Source organism: Mastigoproctus giganteus, chromosome 11 (genome assembly GCF_048544385.1).
Source record: "Mastigoproctus giganteus isolate SK-2022 chromosome 11, ASM4854438v1, whole genome shotgun sequence".
NCBI lineage: Eukaryota > Metazoa > Arthropoda > Arachnida > Uropygi > Thelyphonidae > Mastigoproctus > Mastigoproctus giganteus.
In genome coordinates, this window is record NC_143585.1 from 126700030 (window position 1) to 126720933 (window position 20904).

Genomic DNA, 20904 nt, shown 5'->3' on the forward strand with positions numbered 1-20904 from the left:
TTGCCTCAGTTCTTCAAAAAAATTGACTAATGTGTCCATTGCACCTTGAGCTTGTGAGATTTTCGGCACTGATTTTGATTCACTTTCAGCTTTCATCATCATAGTCATCTTTACCATCATTATTATCGTCTCTGTTGAGCACAGCATCTACAGTGTCACTCTCTGTAGGAAGACCACTAGTTAATAAGTTGTCATGGAATCGTTCAAATTCATCAATGTTATCTGTATTAAAACCTACAACGTTACGTAGCAACCAATCGGATAATGGCAAGTTGTTTTCTTCATTTCCATCTTCATCTACAATTGAAATTACATTTAAATTTAATTTCGATTTCTTGAAGCAATTCGATATGGTTGTCGAAGTAATGTTGTTCTGTGCATCATTTAATAAACTTATAGCATCCAATATTGATATAGACTTGGTAAGTTTCTGTTCTCTTTGACTGATCAGATGAATTAGAAATCTTTTATAAAAATCCTTTCAAACTCTTGATTACACCTATGTCCATTGGTTGTAAAATTGATGTCGTATTGGGAGGCAGAAACACTAGCTTAATGTTGGACAAATTTTGAATCTGGGGTTCTGCAGGACAGTTATCAACTAACAATAAAATTATTCCAATCATTTATTCTTATTTATCAAATCATTTATAATCATTTATCAAGTCACAAAGGAGGTTAGGCAGGCAAAGGCAGATTACGAGAAATCTTTGGCAAAGGATGCAAAGAAAAACAGCAAAGAGTTCTTTACTTATGTAAACTCTAGAAGGAAGGGGATGAATCAGATTGGTCCACTTAATATAGATGGTTCGACTATTGTTGATCCTGCTCAAGTAGCTGATAAACTGAATGAGTATTTTGTATCTACTTTCACACATGAGTAGTTATTCCAGGAGGGGAATGCCAGAAGTTTATCAAACTTTAACAGGGAGCTAAGTGATTTTGTAATAATTGAGAGCAAAGTGTAGGAGAAATTGTTGAAGTTAAACATAAAGGCACCTGGGGCAGATAGAATCTATCCAGTTATAATGAAGTAGGCAGCAAGGGAAGTAAGCAAACCCTTATCCATAATTATGAGAACATCCTTAGATTCAGGGGAGGTCCCCATGGAATGGAGAAGTGCAAATGTATCCCAAATTCACAAAGGGGATGCAAAGATTGACACAGATGATCTTCTGTTCTGGGGAAAATAATGGAGTCACTGGTTAAAGAGTTGATTCAGGATCACCTAGACAAGACAGCAGTAATCAGTGCCGCCCCGTGCATTACGTCGATTGTTGTATTCCATTGCACCGCAAAAGGACAAATTTTGTAAGTGGTGCCTTTGTTCAAAGTTATATTTCAGCACCCCCATAAAATAGAATTTGCAAATTAAAATGAATTTAATTTTAAGAATTTCTTTTATTTATTTATTTAGTATATAAATACAAGATATATGTATGCATACATAAAAATAGAGCATCTCAAAAAAAAAAAATTTTTTTTTTTTTTTTTCCAATTATAAAAAAAATCACAACACAATAATACATTTTGGACCTTGGTATATATATATGATATGTCATTGATTATATATTTATCCTCCTAGCTTTAGCCACCACAGAATTCTTAATTAGATCTTTTATATCTAAAGTATCCATAATATTATTTCCTGTTGATATTATTGATAAATCGGTAAGATGTTCTTCAGACATTGTTGATCACAAATAATTTTTTATTAATTTTAGCTTTCTAAAACTCCTTCCGAGAAAAGTAGTTTTAGAGATACATTTCCAAATACTGCCATTGTAACTATAAATAAATACGCAATACCATGGCAGTATTTGGAAATGTATCGGTTAATTTATTTTCATATATATAGTTTAAAACATCGTGAGGAGACATCTTTTTTTATAAAACATTGCAAAGTCTTTAATTCCTCAAACAAAGTCGTACTGTCAATGTCCTGGCACACTATGGCACATAGATACCCATGTGCCTAAAAAAAAAATTCTCAAACAAAGAAGCCATCAATATCCCGATCGTCCGAATTTTTATTGTCTGTCAGCTTTATGTGTATATCTTTGCAGTGTTTCAATAAATCTTCATCACTCCAAGCTAAGTTGCCCTTTTCATTTTCGTCTATTCCAAGAATTGGGTTTTTCTGACAACCCAAGCAATTAAGAATGTTTGCGTAGTTACCAAAATTTGTTCGGTATATCCGTGTAGTACACTCATTATAACAATGAGCGATTGTGTGGGAATACGCATAAATTAAAATCATTATGGCTTTTTGCTCATTACAGCCATGATCTCATTATTTCCGTGCTTTTTATAACCAAGTTCGACTGTATACATAATGTGCCTAATGTCTATATATATATACATAATAACTATTATCTGCAGTATGTCTGTCAGTCCACATGTAACAGCTCTGCTCCAATTGGATGGATTTTCATGAAATTTTATATTTTAAAAAGATTTGTGAAGTCATTTCAAATTGCATTAAAATTGGACTAATAGAAATCCAGCAATTATTATTTCTTGGTCCATCTGTCACCATTTAATACTACATATTTTTCTTTTACTACATATGGCCAGTAGGGTGAGCATTTCTTATTGGTTAATATTAAAACTCTAAATGTTGTTAGGGAGGGTGGGCCACAGTGAGATAAAATACTAACTTTATGAGCTTTTACTACATATGGCCAATCTTTAGGTCTACCTATAACTGTTAGATAATTATCAGAAACAGACAGCTACTGCTAATTATTATTTGTGTATATTGAATGGTGCCAGCCCTTTTAATTTGAAAGACCTTTTAGAAAGATTCGTTGAATCATCCAAAATTTCATTAAAATTGAACAAATATTTACCTTTCCATCTATCTGCATGTAATAACTCGACTCTCAGTTGTTGGATTTTCATGAAATTTTACATTTGGCTTGTTTGGAATGATTTATTGAATGTTGCCCAATTTTATTGAAATTGAGCCAAATAGACATCTGGAAATTATTATATATTTTTTCATACATATCACACATAACTACGCATATATTGATATGCATGAAATACTTGCACGTGATATTATGTTTGTTGCCATGCGCTGGTTGGAGGAATGAAAAGCCAGTGTGGTGGATGTGCAGAAATGAAATTTTCTCAGTTCATGACATAAGTCTGCTGGGTTTTTTTTTTTTTAATCATGATTTTTTACTATTTGTTAAAATGCATGAAATGTAACACACTGCGTACATTAACTAAACTGTTTGTACTACTGAATTTAAGACAAAATTCATTTTCCATTAGACCATTAAATTTCTCAAAATCTGTGTGTATGTTGGTTCATTATTAGAATCACCAGCAAACAGAGGTTGAATTTTGTTTTCAGGTGCTTTAAATAATTAGTTTGATTATTTTTTTATGAACTAAGACTGTTTTACTTGGTTTCCTTTTGGTAAGTCTGTTCAAATTTGACTCGTGTTCCAAAATCTGTCAGACTGTTATCTTGCATCATTTGTTTTTCTGGCTATGTTTAAGAAAATTGGTGAATAGAGCAAACCACCTGAGAATTAGCAACTTCAGTTCTTAGATTGACCAAAAGTAATGTACGTGGGGCCATAACATCCAATGGTAATTTGTTCCACAAAATCCATTGTATATTGTAAGTTGAAACCAATAATATATTGATTTCTTGTAATTCGTTCTCAACTTTGACAGGCGACCCCAACAACACAATAAAGTAGGTAGTTTTTACATGTTATACTTGATTTTTACATTAAAACCGACAAAGATTATTTAATAAATAGTTATAAAACATTTTAAAATAAAAAACAAACAATAAATTAGCATTTGACTTAGACTTGAAGTGCAGGGCTGATGAAATCAGTGGTGGTAGGACTAGATCAGGTGTCTTTTGTCTTTTGCTCTACTGGTAAAGAAACTTTCCGAAGTGGACTGTTTTTGATGACTTTTTTTTTTTTTTTTGTAGTTTCCCGAAGTAAGAAATGACTTCATCTTCCATTTTGCAGTCATGAGTTTAGTGTTTTTTATCACCTCCTTTAAATGCTCCCAGCAAGAAATGACAGTCTTCAACTCTTCAGCTGATACTTTGGGTGTCTTCTTCTTACTCTTCCTCTCCATAATTTTCTCAAACTCTTGTTGCACCTCTGTTGTTAGTTCAAGCCCATGAGTATCAACAAGGTCCTTCACATCCTCTTCGTCTACCTCCCATTGACTCACCAGAGTGACAATATCATTTGTCAAAGCATTTTGATTTGAAGGTGATATCATTTGCCATCATTTTCAAATCCATCAAAGTTATGGGTGATTAAAGGACAGATGGTTTTACAGGCTGAATTTAAGCACTTGGTGGAAACATCATTCTAAGAACTTATGATCAGTCTCACTTAATAAGCGAAGCCTTAATAGTCGGCCTTGGTATTCAGTGGAAGCAGAATGATCCCTGCAATAAAAATTGAATACAGTTTTGAATTTGAATCTTGTTTTGTTTGATTTTAACTACTGCGGTATATTTCCCCGCAATCCTATATTATTGTACTGTGTAGGACAGATGCAGCCAGTTCCTAGGGGGTTAAAGGTTGCTGCTCAGTTATACAAAATACATAATTGAGTTTAGCATACATTTGTTAATAGAGACAATTTGCTTGCTGCTGAGAAACTGGTAAGCTCTAAAACAGCTTGGTGGCAGTGCCTCAGATTTTTAAATGTATATCAAGTTTGCATTTTTAGATGGTACTATACAATATAAAAACATACAGTAATTTAGGCAGGTAACATATAGGATGACAAATAGGATAACACTGTCTCCACGTTGAACAAGAGCCTCCAGCCTTAAGGTGAGATAGGGAGGAGAAAAATTTCCATCATCAAAATTGAACACAATTAAACTGTATGCATTTTATTGATTTCATCTACTGCATTGAAATATCTCCCTGCAATCCTATATTATTGTTCATTTGAGTTTATATTCAGATCTGTCATATTTCAAATAGAAAAACTATTTTTTCTTTGTCAGCAAAAAAATCTCTTATTTTAGGAGTGTTATGTACTCTTCTATTTGGTATATACCATTCAGCAAATTTCTATGTATCAAGAAATCCTAGTCCCAGATATTAAAGCAGCCGTAGACATAGCATTCAACTGCCATATATAGATGATTGGAATATATTGAAGATGGAAAAATAACTGAGTGAGAGAATGAGACTTTGGTAACTTTGCTTTAAAGCCACATTATTTTATTATCTAGTAATCTAATCTAATTTGGTGAATGTTGGACACACTAACATTGACGTTGGAGAGCGGATATCATCTTTTAAGGGCACAAAAGGTGATATAGTTGTACACGTTGGCACTAATGATATTAGGAGTAGGAGACCGGCAGAATTACTTAACAAGTACAGGTCACTGTTGAACAAAAGCCGAGAATTAGGGTTGAATTTGAAAGTGTCTGCAATTCTGCCCAGACACGATAGAAGGGAGTATATGATGAGAGCCTTGTCGATCAATTCGGCCCTGGAAAGAATGTGCAAGGCTCAAGGGGTAGAATTTTTTTCAGCCTGGACTGTACTTGTTAACAGGAGAGACTGCTTCTATAGGGATGGGATACACTTAAATAGAAAGGGTGCAAGAATATTTGCTGATGCTATCGAGGCAGTGTTAGGTGGGTCGGAAAACTGATAGCTTGGGGGGATACAAGGACTAATATTTAACAGTAGCCGTAGGCAGAGGTGAAGGAGATTCTTGCACAACTTCTATTAGAATAAGTAGCGACCTGGAGCGTGGGGTGTTGGGGTTTTCAGGGACGGATGGCAGTCATCCTGAAATACGTGGGTATATGGGATGTGTTAGGGTAACTAAGAATAGGAGTAGGAGCATGTATGCTTGCATGTATACCAATGCTAGAAGTATAGTAAATAAATTTGATGAATTTCAAGTGTTGGTCAAGACATCAAAGGCACATATTGTTGGGATATCAGAGACATGGTGTCACACAGATATAAGGAATGCTGAACTGTAATTGGGGAGTACAATGCGTACAGAAAGGATAGACAGGATAGAAAGGGAGGAGGTATTATGCTGTTAATTAAGAAAAACATAAAATCAAAAGAAGTGCATCCAGTTGATATAGATAAACAGTGCACTGTTGAGTCAATTTGGTGTGACTTAAACACTGCGAAAGCAAAAATAAGAGTAGGAGTGTGTTATAGGCCTAATGACTCGAATGAGTACAATGAACAGTTGTACAGAGAAATAGAGTGGGCTAGTAAATCGGAATGTCTTATAATGGGGGATTTTAACTTCCCAGATATTGACTGGAACTTGTGGGTTGGTCACTCACACACTAATCAGACTTTTGTGGATTTATTGGATGATTGTTTTCTGCAGCAGCATGTTCGAGAGGCAACCAGAGAAAGTAATACTCTTGATCTGGTTATCAGCAGTGATCATTCGTGTATTAAGAATTTGCAGATAAAGGAACCACTAGGTGGCAGTGATCACAGTGTACTGATGTGGGATTTACTTAAAGATTTAATTACCATCAGGGGTAAAGGAAAGGGTTTTTGCTTCCGTAAAGGTGAGTACAGTGGTCTCCGACAGTTTTTAAATTCTGTACAGTGGGATAAACTGACGATGTTACCAACAGTAAATTCTAAGTGTGAAGCATTCAAGGAATTAATCGTGGAAGCTACTAAAAGTTTCATACCTATTAAGAAATATTGTTCAAGGTTTAGGCCTAAATGGTTATCTAATGAACTAATGAGAATCGTAATAGAGAAGAAAAATGCATGGGATGCATATAAATTATCAAGCGACTCAGAAGCCTATGGCAGATATAAGCTAGTCTGTAATCAGGTGACAAAGGAGGTTAGGCAGGCGAAGGCAGATTACGAGAAATCCTTGGCAAAAGATGCTAAGAAAAACAGCAAGGATTTCTTTACTTATATAAACTCTAAAAGGAAGGGGATGAATCTAATTGGTCCACTTGACATCGATGGTTCGACTGTTGATGATCCTGCTCAGATAGCAAACAAACTGAATGAGTATTTTGCATCTACATTCACACATGAGGAATTATTAAGGTTTGAAAATGGCAGAAGGTTATCAAATTGTAGCAGGATACTTAATCATTTTGTAATAACTGAAAGCAAAGTGGAGGAGAAATTGTTGAAGTAAAACATAAGAAAAGCACCTGGGGAGGATGGGATCTATCCAGTTATATTAAAGGAGTCGGCAAAGCAACTAAGCAAACCCTTAGCCATAATTATGAGAGCGTCCTTGGACTCAGGGGAGGTTCCCACTGACTGGAGATGTGCAAATGTATCCCCAATTCACAAAGGGGGATCGAAGGGTGACACGAGTAATTACAGACCAGTTAGTTTAACTTCTGTTCGAGGTAAAATAATGGAGTCACTGCTTAAAGATGCATTGCAGGATCATCTAGACAAGACTGCAGCAATAATTCAGACACAGCATGGGTTTGTTAAGGGAAAGTCTTGTCTGACAAATTTGATAGGATATTATGATGTGGTTACAAAGGAACTGGATGCAAAAAATAATTTTGATATCATATATTTGGATTTCAGGAAAGCTTTTGACACTGTTGCGCATGGAAGACTATTGTACAAATTGGAGCAGAATGGTATTAAGGGTAAGTTGCTACAATGGATAAAAGGATGGTTAAGTGGGAGAAGACAGAGGGTGGTAATCAATGGGTGCTGCTCTTCTTGGACTAATGTTATTAGTGGAGTCCCACAGGGTTCGGTGTTAGGTCCACTGCTGTTTTGTATATTTATCAATGATATTGATGAAGGTATATCAGGCTTAATGTCGAAGTTTGCAGATGATACAAAGGTTGGCAGGGTTGTTAATGACAGTAATGGCAGTGTGCTACTGCAACAGGATCTAGATCATTTGGGCAGATGGGCTAAGAAGTGGCAACTGAAGTTTAATCTTGACAAATGCAAAGTACTGCATATGGGTAGAAGTAACCCCAGAGAAACGTACCAACTGTGTGCTACTACACTTAAGGTGGTAGAAAATGAAAAAGACCTGGGAGTAATTGTGCAGTCAGATATGAAGTTTTCTGAGCAATGCAGACAGGCTGCCAGGGCAGGTCATGGGGTTTTGTCAATGATATATAGGAATTTTGCTAGCAGGGAAAAGGAGGTGATTATCCCTCTATATAAGGCAATGGTCAGGCCACGCCTTGAGTACTGCGTACAGGTCTGGAGGCCTCATTTTAGGAAGGATGTAGATTTACTTGACCGTGTACAGAGAAGAGCAACAAGATTGGTGAGGGGAATGAAGGGATCCTCTTACCAAGAGAGGCTTAAGTTCTGCAAATTGCAGTGACTGGAGACTAGGCACCTCCGCGGTGATCTGATTGAGGTATATAAGGCCTTGAATGGGTTGAGCACGCTGAATTCTGATGGGATCCTTCCACTTGTTCAGATTACGAACCTAAGGGGGCATAAATTCAAATTAAGAAAAGACAGATGTAGATTAGATGTGCGGGTGGTTAATTGCTGGAACAAACTTCCATCTGTCGTTGTGGAAGTTGATAGGTTGAATAAATTTAAGGAGGAACTGGACAGGCATTTGGACGGAATGGTGTGATTTTTTTTTTTTTTTTTTTGGCTGATGCTGCATAAGCTCATACACTTGCTTTCTTGCATCACATGCCGCTACTACTACTACTATTAGACAGAATTACTGAGACAGCATTAGATAGCATAGATGCAATATGTAAATTAATATATTTTACAATAGTAGTCTGGTCCCTAGCATATAACAGATAAACTCCAAATTGAAATAGGTCAGTAATAGGATTTTCCTCAAAAATTTACATAGCAAAAAAATAATAATTGGATTCTTAGACAACCTCCAAAAGATTTATCCCCAGAACTGACATTAAATTACTTTTCACTATATACTGAAAATGATAAACAAAGATACTTCATCTTGGCTAAGTTACATTTCATTTAAAAATGGAAAGCGCAGTTTATAGATTGTAAAAGATCTTACCCAACCATGAGCAAATAACTTTGAATATTAACTGTTGCTATTTTGAAATTTCTGTGTTATTAGCATAAGCTGAATTGATATTTTGCTCGCTAAAGAAAAGAGATGAATAAAATGTTAATGGTGAGAGAAATTCCTTAGGGAATTTTATAACAAGTAAACTTTTTCATAAAAATAAGTGAAATCCACAGTGTTTTTCTAAGTAAAGGATCAGCAATTAGGACATCCATCAAACATGTTGGTCAAGTTGATAACATAATATATAATGAACACTTTGCATTTCAGTGCCAAATGATTATTGCTGTGAACTGAAAATATTTTAGGAGATAGGGCCCTAATATAATCTGCTTTTGTATCTGTCTCTCAATAATCTGTCTTTTAATTATATATATATCTCTAAAATATGAGTTTTATAAAGGTGTTATAAATCCATTACATTACAGGCAATGCATAGTTTCTAATTTATATTATAAGTCAGAAGTGGCCCCTGGTCTCTCAGTGCCCTGTGCGAGATTTTTCGGTGCACCCTCTCAGACTTGAAATTTACAGCAAATCAGTGAATTTTCAGGGCATTTTGCGCCCCCTAAATTTTGGCACCCTGTTTGGGGGAACTGCTCGATCATGCCTTATTAATAATAACTTTAAAAGGGGTTAAATTTATTAATAAATAAAACAAAACAAATAATAGGAGAGTGATCTATTTATCTGTCTACCACTTGAGATACAACACATAGCCAACAGTATATAATTTCAGTTCAGAAGAAAATGTTTGTCGGGGTTATACTTGTTTTTTTTATATGTAGTCTTAAGAAATGTTTTAAGAATAGGCACACCGCAAAGGTATTTTGCTTTAATTACAACCTAAAGTTTAATTTTGATACAAATCATTCCATTAAATTTAGTCATTTATTAATTTTTAATACTTAGTAAGTAAATATCATTTCAGGCTTTTGAAGAGGTGAATTTTCAGTCTCCACGAAATGTTACGATGGATAGGCAAACTTTCTATTGTGTTACCATTCCAGGAGAAAATTCTTGGGTGCAACAGATATCCTTTAATAATCAGCTTCTTCCTCAGATGTGGGAGAATTTTTATATTTATATATAAAACTGTAAAAATAAATTATAATTATAAAATTAAAATTATAAAAATTAATAAATAAAAAAATGACTGTGAATGTAAGTTGCTGCATAAACGATATTCAACAACACATCGCATAATATATAGAAGCAATATGGCAAAAAAAAAAAAAAAAAAAAAAAAAGTGGAAAATGAGCTGATGAGAGGAAGAAACAAATAATGAGAATAGAAATGGAAGGAACATGTATTTAAAAAATTTTAAAAATATTGAGTAAGGTGCAAATACAGCCATATAAACCAATAAATAATAAATTTAGACTGGTGCCACCTGACCACACCAAGGCCAAAAAGGTGTGAAGTATCACTAAAATGAAATGATAAACCAACCACAAAAGAAAAATAGATATAGAACAAACACATCAAAGAACAAAAATAGATGACCATTGCATCCAAGCTCGTCAGAGGGCCCTGGATACAACAGCTGTGAACCTTATTGCATTTTGAACATAATGCAATGTACAGAGACAGACATAAACTTAAATGTCAACTCTCTGAAGCAATAAAATCACATCATGGAGGCACTAATGCAGCAGCTGTAAGAACAGAATAGTTGAAGCACTTACTGCTTGACCAGACTGCTGCAAAAAAGAAAGAAATGGAGTTGATAACAGAAAATAAACAGATTATAGATTATAGGCACTGAGTGGTGCCAAAGCAACTAGCACTTGTTACACCCATTAGAAATAAAACTAATAATAAAATGTTTAATTATAAAAATAAAGAAAGGAAGAGATGGCCATGAACATAGTGGCTGCACAAGCAATATCCGATAACACGTCGCATAATGTATAGAAGCAATATGAGAAAAGAGGGGGGGATGAGCAAAGAAACAAATAAATAACGAGGACAGAAGTAGAAATGGACGGAATGTGTATCTAAGCATTTTTAAAAATATTATATACAATAATCATATCTCACACTTTTTTGGCCTTGGTGAGGTCAGGTGGTGCCGGTCTAAATTTATTATTTATTGGCTTATAACTTTGGCTTGCATTTGCCACTTACTTATGATTTTTCAAAATGTTTAGATACATATTCCTTCCACTTTCTTTCCATTTCTAATTCTGTCCCCATTATTTATTTGTTTCTGCACTCATTTTCCACTTCCTCCACTCCATATTGCTTCTGTGTATATATATATATATATATATTTCACAGTGGTAATATTACACTTGTTATTAACTGAGAAGTGGTATCACATAGCCTGACATGCCCTGCAAAAAAATAGTTAGTGCTTGCAAGTCACTGATTTGGAATTAGGTTGTTGGAAAAGGTTATTGTTATTTGTAATAATTGTGTTTTCAGTCTTGTATATTCAGCATTTTTGAATGTTTATATCATTGTTCACTTTGTAAACTGAGGAGGTCCTGAGAGGGTTGGTAATATTGTTTGTTTTTCCATTACAAATTGCAAAATATAGTTCATCATAATAGCAAGTTTTCGAATATTAAAAAACTTCTCCAAGATGCCATCTCATCTATGGGTATTGCCAAAAAAAAAAAAAAAAAAAGTAGAATTTGTGGCACAAACAGTAAATCAGATGATTTCACTGTACTTAAGGCCAGGATGTTATCCTGACAAGTAATAAAATTAGTGCTTCAACAGGAGACAAACATAAGAAATCCAAAGATAATCACATTTTACAATGCTACAAAAGGATGGGGTGGTTGTCCACAATGACTCATCAGTAGTGGTTGAATCATGGACCAGCACTTCGTATTCTAACTGATATATGCTTGGAACATGATGATTTTTTTATTCCTTAATGAGTATAGCAGGCATAAAATTGAAAGTGATATTTCTTAGTAACAGTACACATGTAGGTGGTTATTACCACCTACATGTGTACTGTAACGTTTTAATTGTGCTTTTTATCATTCTACTTTTTTGCCTGTTTATATAATTGTACACTTAAATTGCGTGGCCGAAAGGATAGGAAATATCATTTGTTACTCCGTTTTAATGTATACAGCCGATTCCGGTTATTTGGGACACATCGGGACTAGTGCATTTTGGCCTGATTAAGCGGCTGCCCCAATTATCCGAAGTTTCACATAAATAGTTAAAAATACAACGGACCCCGCTTTACAATTGGTTCACTGTACAATCAAATCACGTTACGATGGACTCACCATAGTAAAGTACTGTTCACTATACGATTTGTAGTAAGCGCCGGTCATTGTGATCACATTTGTGAATTGAATTTTAAATCTATTAAACAGCGATTCTAATGAGCGAAAATAGGAGAAATATTATCCACAGGCTATAAAAGTAAAGATATATTAAGCACAAATTTACCCTTTATTACCTTACCAATTAAAAAATTAAATGATACGTGAAAATCGGAAGAGTATACGTGATAATTGGAAGAATATATGTGATAATTGGAATAATTAATACGTACTGTAATATGTACATACTAACTAGTTGACATTTCTGTTCACTGACATTTGTGGGGTAGGGATTAAAATCTAAAACAGTAAAAAGATAAGCAATCAATAACAAAGAACACGGCACACACAAATTGCAAGTAACACAATACGCACAAGTGAGAATGGAGTAACAAGTTACGAAGTTTTAAAAATAGGAATTTAGAGAAAATTCTGAAAATTAATTTTTTTATGATTGAAGATTCCATGGAAGTGTAAACACATTTCACCATAATAACCCACAGAATTCCACCTGTCGGTATTATCGCAAATTCAACAAGATTGAGTTTACCACCTGTTTAAGATAGATTGCACTAACAGAAAAGCCCAATAAACAGGTGACTGCTAATTGTTTTTATTGTTTTATGGTTGTGACCTCCAGAATTTCAACCGAACTACGTGGTACGGTCACAGACAATCATAGGGTAATCTCCAGTGCTGTGGTCTCTTGCCCCGACTAAGCGGCATGTCCCAATTAAGCGAAGTAAAACCTGGCTGTTTTCTCGATTGGGTTCTGTATTTTAAGATTTGCCCCAAATAAATGGCTGCCCCGATTAACCGGTGGCCCAAATAACCGGAATCCACTGTATATGTAATATGTGAAGACCATTCATATAAGAATAATTATCCTAACAGATGGACACACTGAATGGTGTATTATATGTTATTGTATTTGTGCCATGCAGAAATTGTGTAGTAAATGTCACAAGAACCATGTAAAAAAAAAAAACCAAAGAAAGAAAGGAAAAAATGAATAATTTCCTGTTACTATTTTACATTTATATTTTTTAAATAAAAGCAGAAGTAATGGCAATTTATTTTTTTTCAATTTAAATACTGCTTATGTTTTGTTCAGTGAATGCCTCCATAAACTTAAATTTGCCAGCAATTAATCATTTGTATTTCCTATATGTATGATGTTGCCAAGAGGAATGTCTTTCTGCATATTTGATGTAAAGAGTGTGAGGATCATCATCATCAGCCATTTTCAATCCACTGCAGGATGTGAAGGCCTCTCCAGCAACTTTCCAGTTCCTTCTGTTTTGAGCACTGGCCATCCATATACTACCCACAAACTCATGAATTTCATCTATCCATCTCCGCCTTTGTCTTCCATGTTTTCTTCTAGCTCTTCTTGGATACCATTCTGTTATTTTCTTAGTCCATCTGTCATTATGTCTTCGAGCTATGTGTCCTGCCCAAGACCATTTTAGTTCTTTAGTTTTGATAAGAATATCCTTTACTTGAGTTTGCTGCCTAATCCATGTGTTTCTCTTCTTATCTAACAGTCTGATTCCCAATATAATTCGTTCCATCAGCTTCTCTTCCATTCTTTTGGTGAGTGCCCAAGTTTCACTTCCATAAGTCATGGTGGGGAGTATACATTGGTTCATTATTTTATGTTTCAGACAAACTGGGATATTGCTCTTCAGTATGTGACTATATTTCCTGAATACTATTCATGTGTGAGGATATTGGGCACCAACTCAGCATTGTTGTTATGGGCCTTTATAAGAGATAGAATAGGGTGGATGCCCTCGAATGCTAGGTGCCTAGTCTCCAGCCACTGCAATTTCAGAACTTAAGCCTCTCTTGGTAAGAGGACCCCTACATTCCTCTCACCAATCTTGTTGCCCTTCTCTGTATATGCTCAAGCAAATCTACATCCTTCCTAAAATGAGGCCTCCAGACCTGTACACAAGGCTGGACCTGACCATTTCCTTAAACAAAAGGATAATCACCTCCTTTTGCCTGCTAGCAAAATTCCTGTATATCATTGACAAAACCCCATGACCTGCTTTGGCAGCCTGTCTGCATTGCTCAGAAAACTTCATATCTGACTGCACAATTATTCCCAGGTCTTTTTCATTTTCTACCACCTTAAGTGTAGTACCACACAGTTGGTACATTCCTCTGGGGTTACTTCTACCCATGTGCAGTACTTTGTATTTATCAAAGTGAAATTTCAGTTGCCACTTCTCAGCCCATCTGCCTAAATTTTCTCTATACAGTTGCAGTATCACACTGCCATTACTATCATTAACAACCCTGCCAACTTTTATATCATCTGCAAACTTCGAGACTAAGACTGTTATACCTTCATCAATATCTTTGATAAATATACAAAACAACAGTGAGCTCAACACCGAATGCTGTGGGACTCCACTAATAGCATTAGTCCATGAAGAGCAGCATCCATTGATTACCACTCTGTTTTCTCCCACTCAACCACCCTTTTATCCATTGTAGCAATTTACCCTTAATACCATTCTGCTCCAATTTGTACAGTAGTGTTCCATGTGCAACAGTGTCAAAAGCTTTCCTGGAATCCAAGTATATGATATTTGCATCTACATTCACGCATGAGGAGTCTTCAATGAGGGGAGTGTCAGAAGTTTATCAAATGCTATCAGGGAGCTAAATGATTTTGTAATAACAGAGCAAAGTGGAGGAGAAATTGTTGAAGTTAAACATAAGGAAGGCACCTGAGGTGGATGGGATCTATCCAGCTATATTAAAGGAGGCAGCAAAGGAAGTAAGCAAACCCTTAGCCATAATTATGAGAGCTTCCTTGGACTCAGCGGAGGTCCCCATGGACTGGAGGTGTGCAAATGTATCACCAATTCACAAAGGGGGTTCAAAATGTGACACAAGTAACTACAGACCTGTTAGTTTAACTTGTGTTCCTGGGAAAATAATGAAATCACTGGTTAAAGAAGCATTGCAGGATAATCTAGACAAGACTGCAGTAATAGTTAAGACACAGCATGGGTTTGTTAAAGGGAGGTCTTGTCTGAACAATTTGATGTGGTCACAAAGGAACTGAATGCCAAAAATAATTTTGATATCATATACAGTAAACCCTCATTAATCTGGACCCCGGTAATCTGTATGTTGCTCAATCCGGACAGCTCAAAAAAAATTTAAGTGTAAAAATCAAACGACAATCAGGCTCAAAGGTCATGTGTATTGTGTCCGAGGTCATTGGATTGTGATGACTCACGCTGCAAAAACAACTTGGTTCCCTGTTGCGGTTCAGACAGTTGTCTGTCGTTTGCTCCGCAGTTATGCGCTTCTATCTTTTGTCGTTTGTGCTGTGCAGTTAAACAATACCTTTAAGTAAACCTAATGTAAGACAGAAGCGTAAGCATAAAATGCTTTCTCTTCACGATAAACTATCGGTGATAGGAAAACTTGAAAAAGGAGCTTCAGTTTCCAGCATCTGTCTTGAGTATGGCATCGCAAAACAAACCGTGTCGGACATTAAAAAGAAAAAAAGTGAAATTCATAATTTTGTTCTCAAGTTTAACGTGGAGAAAGAAAAAATTAAATTTAAGCGGATGCCTACTGATAAAGCACTAGATGATGCTGTGTACAAATGGTTTTCCTAACTTTGTTTGTGTGGTTTGGCTGGGCAAGGAATAGAAATTCAAGCAGCGGCAGAGAGACTGGCTAAACAGTTAGGAATTGAACAATTTAAAGCGAGCTCAGGTTGGCTTTTTAGATTTAGAAGACGGCATAACATTTCAAACAAGAAAATGTGTGGGGAAATACTTAGTGCTGATTTTGAAACTGTTGAGCCTTTCAGGAAACAACTGAATGATTTTATTCAAAAGGAGGGTTATCAATTGAACCAGGTGTACAACTTTGAGACAGGACTGTTTTGGAGAGCTCTGCCTGAAAACACAAGTGTTAAAGACTGAGAAAAGCATGCCTGGAAGTAAAATGACCAAGGAATGTGTTTCAGCATTGCTGTGTACAAATGCCGACAGAAGCCATATGTTAAAAACTATCATCGTTGGGAAAAGCAAAAAACCACGTGCTCTAAAAAACGTAGTAATGGACAATCTACCGGTACACTACTACAATTCCCGCAATAACAATGAATTGGAAATAACAATGGATTGGTTCCACAAGAAAGTTGTGCCAGAAATCAGAAGACATCAAATCGAAGATTTGAAAATCCCAGAAGACGAAGTAAAGGCTGCATTATGTAGCAAAGTTTTGCTACATAATGCACCAACCGACCCTGACGTTGACAAACTCGTCAGTCAAGATAAGAAGATTAAGTACATGTTCTTGCCACCAAACACGACATCTGTTTTCCAGCCTATGGACCAAGGGGTGATCTACACGGTAAAGTGGCTCTATAGAAAGAGTTTTTGAGTGAAGTCCTAGAAGTCGAGGAGCCGCTAGTTGGGGAAGAAAACAGAAGAGGGCAACAGACATTGAAAAATTTATAGTCGTACAATGTAAGATGTATGATTTTCAACTTTGCTGATGCTACAAAAGAAATCAATTCAAAAACTTGGGCGAATTCATGGAAAAAACTACTCTTAGATGAAGAGGCTAATCCAGAAACAGATGGTTGTGAGACAGAAGACTTTCATGAGACTCTACAACAAGGAGGGGAAAAAGCTGTGTTCTTAGAGGAGATAGTCATGGATGGAAGAAGATGATGATGATCCTGGCTACCACATTATGACCGAAGAGGAGATTGCAGATAGTGCAATGGGAGCAGCAGAAAGTTCAGACAAGGAAGAAGATGAAATCAGCAACAACTATCAGCCAAAAATTAAGGTACGCAAAGTGAAAGACCACTTGAACTTCGTAATTTAGTACGTTGAACAATCAACAAATGAAAATGTATCTGCCTGTTATGAACACATAAGACACCTACGTGAATTGGTAGTAAAGGAAATAAACTGCAAACAATCACAAAAAAAAATAAGTAATTTTTTCAAACCAGTGAATGTGGCAAGTGATGTAAGTGAAGATGAACCGGTGCAATCTTGTTCTAAGTGATTATGGACATTATGTATTTTTAATGTAAATACAGTATGTACATACATACATACATACATATATGTATTACATATTTTTGACTATGTACATACATATTTTTAATGTAAAATAAACATGTTTTTACTGTTATCTACGTACATTATGTTTAAATAAGCTTTACCCACGTTACAAAGCATATTTCATATAATCCGGACTTTCATTAAAACGGACACATCTCAGCCCCTATTAGTCCGGTTTAATGAGGGTTTACTGTACTTGGATTTCAAGAAAGCTTTTGATACTGTTGCACATGTAAGACTGCTGTAAAAATTTGAGAGGTATGGCATTAAGGGTAAGTTGCTACAATGGATAAAGGGATGGTTGAGTGGGAGATGACAGAGAGTGATAATCAATGGACACTGCTCTTCATGGACAAATGTTCTTAGTGGAGTTCCCCAGGGTTCGGTTGTTGTTGTTGGTTTTTAGGAGCATTAGCAACTAAGGCCATATCGCTCCGGGAATATGCGGTGGTCATTCCCTGACCTTTCCGCATCCTCCGTATTTGGTGGTGACGGGCTCGAACCCGGGTCTAATCAAGAAGCCCAGGGTTCGGTGTTGGGCCCATTGCTGGCTTGTGTATTTATCAATGATATTGATGAAGGTATATCAGGTTTAATGTCCAAGTTTTCAGATGATACAAAGTTTGGCAGGCTTGTTAACGACAGTAAAGACAGTATGCTACTCCAACTGGATCTAGTTAAGTTGGGAAAATGGGCTGAGAAGTGGCAACTGAAGTTTAACATTGACAAATGCAAAGTACTGCATATGGTTAGTGATAACTGAAGAGAAACATACCTACTTTGTGGTACTACACTTACTGAAATTAAGGGCCTGAAGGGGCAAAGATTCAAATTGAGGAAAGATGGTTGTAGAATAAATGTGCGGAAGTTTGCCTTTAGCGAGCGGGTAATTGATTGCTGGAACAGAGCTCCATACGTTGTGGAAGTTGATAGCTTAAATAAATTTAAGGCTGAACTAGACAAACATTTGGAGTTACTGGATGGGTGAAATGGGAGTTTTTTTTTGACTGATGCTCTATAAGCTTGCTTTCTTGCACCATATGCCTCAACTAATGCTAATGATCTAACAGACGAGAAGAAGTTACACTAGGCAGAATAGGACATACCAATGTTATCTGCTCTGAGCTGAATCTCCACCTCAGTGCTCTGACTGTCAAACAGTGCTAACAGTCCAACATATTCTACTTGACTGCCATAACTTTACATGAGAACAACAAATTTCTCTTAAATCCTTAAAAGCAATGGACACTATTTCATTTTGAACAATATTTGCAGATAGACCTAATATATCCAAAGTTTTCCAGTTTCTGAAACGTATAAACTATTATAATTTAACATAAAAGACATCACTGAATATATCACAAACCATAAGTTTGGCACACAGTAGCCATAGAAGCTGATACACCAGCAAAATCAATTCCAAAACCCAAATCACTTATTCAACTTTTGCCACTGTTTTCTGGTTGATTTTGACTTGCACCATTCCTTAAAAATCTCTATCTTTCTGATACACCAGCAACTTCAGCTACTTCTTTAATATGATGTCCTTTAGACCATGTCAGGTGCAGCAAATATTACACTCCCTCTTAGAGTTAAATTTCGATATTCGCTTTTGTTGGATCCCTAGCCATGTTGGTATCAGAGGCAATGACTTAGCTGATGCAGCAGCAAAATCAGCAACGCCACAAAGTCGCATCCGCTTATCAGTCCCCTATACAGACTGCAAGCAACTTATCTACAAAAAATTATGCGCGCGTTGGCAAGAATCTTGGAATGGGTGCCCTACCAACAAGCTGAATGAAATTAAGCCTGAAATAATGCTTTGGCATTCTAGTCAGCGCAGGGTCCGACGGGAGGAAGTAATTCTTGCTAGGCTACGCATAGGACATTCTCACCTGACGCATTCGTATTTGCTGAGGGCTGATGATCGTCCTGTGTGTAGACATTGTAAAGCAATTTTAACTATCCGTCATATTTTAGTCGAATGTACATATTTTAGTAATGAACGCCGTTCGTGTTTTAACCATCTGTCTGAGCCCTATACACTCAGGCAGATTTTATCCGACGATGACAATGTGTCAGATGTATTTAGATTTTTACAACTGATTAATCTACATAGTTTTATTTAGATTGCCCTAATATTTAACATATTGTAAATGTTTTATGCCATATTTTTGTGCATAATATATTAACTAGATACGCTATTTTATATTTTTTACACATTTATATTTTATTACCTTAGACTTGGCGCATGATAGCCTTAGATGGCTGATGCGCCATTAAACTTCTAATAACCAACCAACCAACCTTTAGACCAACCAAATGCTATCACTTCTTTTTGCCATTTGTGAATGTGTTTTCTGTGCTGCATTTTTCTTTGTGGGAATCATTCTTTGGTCACAGCTGGCTATATCTGTAAATAGAGGAAATGGGTTAACTTCATACCCTAATTTCAGTGCTGTTGGCAAACATGCATAGAAGATCTGCATGTTCAATCTGTCATATGCCCTAAATACCACAAGTGATTAATTTTTTTGCCCAGTGTAAATACAGTAAACCCTGTTATTCGTGGTTTTATCTATTCGCATTCGCTGATTTAATATAAAATGAAACCTAAAAAAAATGTGAGTTTTTAAAGCACCGTGAACATTTTCTGTCATAAAAAATATGGCATGGCTAAAATCATCTTGCCTAGTCAAAACAGCACTCGGTGGGTAGGGGAGAGGTGTAACACAGTTGCAAGTGCGGATTTTTCCCACTAATCCTTGTTCAGTATGTGTTATGCGCTTGTCATGCACCGGTGTTCGAGCCCGTGACCATCAAATACGAAGGATGCGGGAAGGTCAGGGAATGACCACCGCATATCCTCAGAGCAATATGGCCTTAGTTGCTAATGCTCCTAAAAACGAAATAACAACAACAACAGCTTGTCAGGAAGGTTTCGTCGTTTGCTTTTAACTGATATGCTTACGAAAGTGATAAATTACCATTTTGCACTCGAAAAAACAGACTTTTTCGAGTGTGTTAATGGTTAAAAGAAAGTGACTTTATTGTGTACAAGTTCTTTTCTAACCCCTACAAAAATAGTTGGTTTTCTAGCCCCCATGATTGCTACAATATCGGCAAACCCTTGGTTGCTGATATTGTAGCAATTGCACAGAGAATAGAAGGCTGGGGCTTCGAAAACATTGATGTAACAGACATTCAGGAACATTGAGACTCATGCAGTGAACTTATAATAGAAGTGTTGGATGAATAGTGACAAGGTCAAATGAGAACCAAAATGATCCTGAGGAGGAAGACCTCAACTTTGTTAGACCAGAATTAAATAACAAATCATTAAATGAATCTTTAATGATTTGTTATTTGCCCAGTGTAAATACAGTTACATTTAGCCCCTCCGTACAACTTTCAGAAAAGGTGGTGGAAATGAATCTAATTTGGAAAGAAG

At 36.0% G+C, this 20904-nt stretch overlaps 1 protein-coding gene across 2 annotated transcripts in view; it reads left to right on the forward strand.

Annotated features, from left to right (window-relative positions):
- LOC150078421 (mini-chromosome maintenance complex-binding protein) overlaps positions 1-20904 on the forward strand; it is a 219868-nt gene that overhangs the window by 57285 nt on the left and 141679 nt on the right. For both annotated transcript variants that reach the window (XM_090384348.1, XM_090384346.1), the window contains exon 5: positions 9965-10066. In XM_090384348.1, coding sequence (XP_090240474.1) covers positions 9965-10066 — 102 coding nt within the window. The remainder of the gene's footprint in view (positions 1-9964; positions 10067-20904) is intronic.